The sequence below is a fragment of the Galeopterus variegatus genome, unplaced genomic scaffold, assembly GCF_000696425.1.
Source record: "Galeopterus variegatus unplaced genomic scaffold, G_variegatus-3.0.2 Scaffold360, whole genome shotgun sequence".
NCBI classification, from domain to species: domain Eukaryota; kingdom Metazoa; phylum Chordata; class Mammalia; order Dermoptera; family Cynocephalidae; genus Galeopterus; species Galeopterus variegatus.
The window spans coordinates 68134-73913 of record NW_007726471.1 but is presented as its reverse complement, the minus strand read 5'-3'; the positions used below and the strand labels follow the sequence as shown (position 1 = coordinate 73913).

General features: G+C 43.4%; 1 protein-coding gene across 3 annotated transcripts in view; it reads right to left on the bottom strand.

Moving 5' to 3' along the window:
• Positions 1 to 5779, bottom strand: part of SPG21 (spastic paraplegia 21 (autosomal recessive, Mast syndrome)) — a 21537-nt gene extending 15758 nt beyond the window's left edge. Inside the window, exons 1-3 of one of the 3 annotated variants that reach the window (XM_008567961.1) lie at positions 5664 to 5710; positions 4480 to 4625; positions 1464 to 1550 (exon numbers count right to left, since the gene is read on the bottom strand). In XM_008567961.1, the coding sequence (XP_008566183.1) occupies positions 1464 to 1526 (63 nt within the window). In that variant the 5' untranslated portion in view covers positions 1527 to 1550; positions 4480 to 4625; positions 5664 to 5710. Of the gene's footprint in view, positions 1 to 1463; positions 1551 to 4479; positions 4626 to 5663 lie in introns of all 3 variants that reach the window. The other 2 variants (XM_008567960.1, XM_008567962.1) reach the window with 2 other exon arrangements.
• Between the last annotated feature and the right edge of the window lies 1 nt (position 5780).

Sequence of the window (5780 nt, the reverse complement as noted above, 5' to 3'; positions counted from 1 at the left end):
TTTTTTTTTTTTTTTTTTTTTGGTGGCTGGCTGGAATGCAGATCTGAACTCTTGACCTTGGTGTTATAATACCATGCTCTAACCAACTAAGCTAACCAGCCAGCCACCAAAGAATATGAGTATTTAGATAAGTTTGGATTGCTTTGGGTCTAGTGACGAGCTTGCTGAGGGAACAAGTTCATCAAGAGGAGCTCATATGGGTTACTTGAAGGGATAGGACAAGGTAGAAGGACCTCAGGGACCAACTCTCCTTTTAGCATTGGCAGTAGCATCCTGGGCAGCAGAGGAAGAGAGGCTCCCTTCAGTAAGCAGCCCAAGTACTTCTGACTTTGAAGCCGGATTAATCTGATTTCAATCCATACTCCACCAGGCTGTGTGACCTTTAACATGTTAATTAACCTCTATGAACCTCAGTTTTCTCATCTGTGAAATGAGCGTATAACCACACACCTTGCTAAATACTGAAAGAATTAAACAAGATATCTGGGGAGTGTCTACAATGGTGCCAGGAATACAGCAGGTATCCTGTCTACACTTGGAGAATTGCATCTCAGATTTCTATATGGAGAATAATTTTGTTATTAATCTAGATTTGCATGATACTTTCACAGCTGTCTACCCTGACAAAATGATTATAACAGAAATATAGATGACCTTATAATCGTAGTATTCTTATACTTCTGTAGGGGAATCAGCAAAGATTTTACTCTGTGACTTGAACAGCCTTTGTCTAGGGTGATCCTCAAATGTTTGGGATTAATCCAGGACTCAGAGTCAATAGGCAGCTTCAATAGAAATGTTTAGGATTTTTGCACATCCCAAGCAAAAAAGGCTTCTAGAAGATGACTGTGGCAAAATGAGTACATCATTGCAAATAGAGGCTGTGTAATGTGACTCTCTGTTAATCTTAAATTTGAGGAACAGGAATAGAATCTGACTGTAGGCTTTCCACTAAACTATACAGAGGTGTACACACATACTTGCTTGCTTGAATATGTAAAAGTAATTATAAATGGGCCGGCCCGGTGGCGCACTCGGTAGAGTGCGGCGCTTGGGAGTGCGGCGGCGCTCCCACCGAGGGTTTGGATCCCATATAGAGACCGGTCTGCTCACTGGATGAGCGTGGTGCGGGTGCGACACCGAGGGTTGCGATCCCGTTGCCGGTCGTGGTATGGGCGCGACACCGCGGGTTGCGATCCCGTTACCGGTCACGAAAAAAGACAAAAAGGATAAAAAAAAAGTAATTATAAATGAGTATAGTTATACCTGCTTTTACTCTTGGATGAGTCTCACAAGTTGACTGTACGTGACAGGGAAGGGGTGAATTTTACACTCTGCAACCCAGAGTCATGACACTCGGCAATAACCTTTATTCTCAAATACTACTAATGCATAACATCTAAATCACACAGAAAAACAATACGAGTCTTTGCAAATAAAAGGTGTAGTAAAACCATACATACCTTTTTAAGGGGAACTGTACTTCTAAACCAGTTATAATCAGGAGAGACCTTAATCTCTCCCATGATTAGCTGAAATGGAGGTTAACCCTGAAATAAAAGCACGCGATGTTTCATGTCAAGAATTCATGTTTATATCAGAACTAAGTGCAGAGCCTGGTCTAGCTATACCAACAATACTTTAAAGAGTATAACTGAGGAAATGGGCTATTTTACCTTGTTGGTAACTACTTAAACTACAGAAAACAACTTGGTGAAATGACGTAACTATAGAGCCAGAAGGGCCCTTAGAGATAATTATTCCAACCCCGTCGTTTCCTCCAGAAGAGGAATCCAGTCTAGAAAATTTAAATGACTTACCCGAGATCACATGGCTATTGCAGAGCTAGGACCAGATGCAGGACAGTCTTTTCTGACACCATACTGCCTGTCCTAGTTAAATGATTCCAAACTGCAGTACCATTGCCTATCTTTTCACAATACCTTAAGAATTCATATTAATAAAGATAATCCTGTCTGATTATAGGGAACAGTCCATGCTAGAGAATGGAGTTAAAATGAGCCTGCTTCCTGATAAATTCACAATATGTCATAAATCAGACTCTAATGGAACATAACTACAGAAACTCACATGCGGTTCTTAATGAAAAATAAAGGCAAATTTGCCATTGACTTTGATGTGTTAAAAGTTACATAATGTCCTGGATATAAACTTGAAGGCACTATAACTAGCAACAAAATAAAACACTTGCCCTTAAGGAAAAACTGTGTGGTCTTTTATTGTCAGCTTAGTGATTTCTAGGTTTCATGGCATCGTGACTTTGGATAAGTCAGGACCCTCTTTGGGCTTGTTTTCTCATCTATGATTATTTCACCACTGTATCCCCAAAGTCTAGAATAGTGGTTGGCACACAATAGACATTATCTGTAGACTAACTGAATGACTATGTCCTAAGGAGACTGAACTAGGCTATCCTAAAGTCCCAAAGTCCCTTCTAACCCTGGCATCTGTGAACTTTGGACTGGCTGAGCATCTTCAATTTAAAGGCTGCCACCACCCACTGCCTCCCCCACCTTTGCTCAGACATCTGTGTTATGTCACAACAGGAACCTGAAATTATCGTTCCCTGTTTGAAGATTCTTATTGCCAAGTGAGGCACTTCTACCCATCCGTTTGGAAGGATTCAAACACTTGCTCTGCATCATGTCCTCTACCTCTAAGGCAAGCCTAGATTCCCTAGCAGGGATGAGTTTGAGAACCTAGGACTTAAACTCCTCGGCTGACTCTGCACTGTCATTTTAGAGAGGGTTCTTTGGACTGGTGAGGAGGAGGGGATTCTATACTCAATGGAACTCTTCCTCATTGGCCCTCTAGATCTGCTCCCTCAGGAACACTGGTAGTCTCAATTGATACCTTGGGGAGTTACTAAACTGAACCCCAAAGAGATAGTAAATTTAGACCTGACTTATAATACCGACATTGTAATAATGGTCTCTTCTATTAAAGGTAAGATGGTACTTTTAGAAAAGTTTCTTAAAATCGTAAGTTGCTTTAAAGTATCAAGAAAATCATCAGCCACTCATGCTGAAAATCTATGTGCATAGATGCAGCTATTATTCATATTGAAATAAAGAAAATCATTCTTTGTATATCCATCTTATCTTAAATATTAACATGTTAAAAAATCTGAGCCATTTTAACTGTAGCCTTTCTCTAAGCTGGATATTACTTAAATTGAAAGCAACTGGCACATATAGTTAATTCTGGAATATTTTCTACCTCTTCAGCTTTGCCGTACTTCCACATCATCTAAACATTTCCTAATGGAGACATTTTCTAGTATTGTATTACTAAAAACAATGACTCTATTCTACAGAAGGGAATATAAAAGACATTTTTAGTAAATAAAATCTCAATATTTATAAAACACCTTAGCTAATTAAAGCCAGAACATTTGCTTCTAGAGTTGCCAAACTTGGGATAAAATAAATTATTTATAGTTTTGGAATCAGTTGCAATGCACAAACCAAACTATCACACAAATACACATATACAGAGGCACACAAATTTGCTCAGTCATCCACTTCTTTCCCAAAGCAATAAGTAGGAAGATGTCTCTTACCAACAGTCTTCAGTATAATTCACAACCACCTCAGTATTATAACATGCTATAACCAGTCTTGCTGGATGGAAAGATTCCATCCAGCTGTGACTAAATTTTTGTAGAGACAAGTGATTTTAACACTTGTGCTAGTTTGGCAACACATGAAAAGATAGATACCAAAAGGTTGCATCTGACCAACTGACGTTTAAGTGAAAAAAAGCTCACTGCTGCAAAGGCAGAGCAGCTGAGCGGTATGAAAAGGAAAGTTTGTTTTCCTTGCTCTTTCATCTACTGAGGGGGTGTATCTTTCCAAGTCACAAGAGGAACATTCTGTATATGGCAAAGAAGGTTAACTGAGATTGTGATCAAACTGGTCAGTATTAAATAAGAAAAAGTAGACAGCGAGCTCAACACTGATCTGATCTCTCATGATTTAGTTCTTCACTAAAACAAAAGCACCTGTTCACGCTGGTGGGGAAAGGGCCACAGACATTAGCCTTAATCTTGCCTACGTTAACCCTCTTCAGGGTGTGCTGTGGACATCCAGTTCTCTCTGGCCCTTGTGCTACTGGACAATAAAACTGCCAGTTGTGAGTGTATCCCTGTCCCTCAGGGTTTCAAGAGAATCTGCCAGTTTACAGCCAATGAAATCAGCTTTACAAATGTTTAAGTCACATAATTAGCTTAACTAATCAGAGGTTTATCTCAAACTATAGTTGATCTACATAGGACAATATGTGATTATTTTTTAATACCAACAACAACAAATATTAGAACCCAAGAATCTTTGAGCGATGCAACTGGCTTTTTAACGCATGTCTTTGTCCCTCACCACACCAGTACATAGTTATCCTTTTTTAAGATATCTTCAGGGAAGATTTATCTCTTTTTTCTTTAGGAACCTATTCCATTACCTCCAAATCTCATGGGAGGAAAACTGCCTACTTGACATCTCTTCTGTGACATCACTTCTCGTGCTCTTGGTATAAAAGCTTTTGGAAATTTGGACACCGTTAATTAAGTCACTCCTCAGTCTGTTGAATCTTTGTGGCAACAGGAGCTGGACCATTGTAGGTGGAGACAAAGAAGAGGCATAAATATCTAACTTACAACTCCCCGGGAAAACGAGAGCAGGAAAAGTGAGACACTCTGGCCCTGTTATTTTCCTCACGCTCCATTCACAAGCCTCACACTTGGCCCTTACTCAGCAATGACAAAGACATTTGTCACTTTCAGGCTGAGGTGCGATCTCCAAAATAACTAGCCCCTGTTCAGAGTTCGTAAAAGTTTACTTTAAAAAAATGTTCCTGGGCTGCGGCCGTCTAGCCCCAAGATGGGTTCACAGGAGGATGCCCTGGGTTAAGCCTTCTGCCACACCTCCCGCGCCCCCGCAGGAGACCCACACACGACCCCCCCAAGTCCCACCGGTGACAGCCACACAAAGGCATGGTCACAGGCACACCGACCACCCCCATGAGCCCAGGCTCGGCCACACACACACACGCATGGTCACAGGCACACCGACCACCCCCATGAGCCCAGGCTCGGCCACACACACACACACACACACGCATGGTCACAAGCACACCGACCACCCCCATGAGCCCAGGCTCGGCCACACACACACACACACACACACTCTCTCTCTCTCTCACACACACACACACACACACACACACAGAGGCATGGTCATAGGCACACCGACCACCCCCATGAGCCCAGGCTCGGCCACACACACACACACACACACACACGCATGGTCACAGGCACACCGACCACCCCCATGAGCCTAGGCTCGGCCACACACACACACACACACACACACGCATGGTCACAGGCACACCGACCACCCCCATGAGCCCAGGGTCGACCACACACACTCTCACACACACACACTCACTCACTCACGCACACACGCGCACACACACACACAGACGGGTATGCGATCACATGCACGGTCACATGGACCAGCCCACTTGGGGCCACACTTATAAACTCACACAGACCGAGGCAGCCGCACAGGCTACACACATCCACCTACAACCCCAGACAAATCACACACCCACACCCCCGCTCCAGGGCCTCGCCCACCCCTCACCTGCTGTGGCCGCTCCCACGTCCCTTTCCCTCCTTCCTTAGGCGGCTCTTCGCTCCAGTACGGGCACGGGCCGTGGAGGCGGCTGGGACCGGAGGCGGAGGGCCCGCAGGCGCAGCC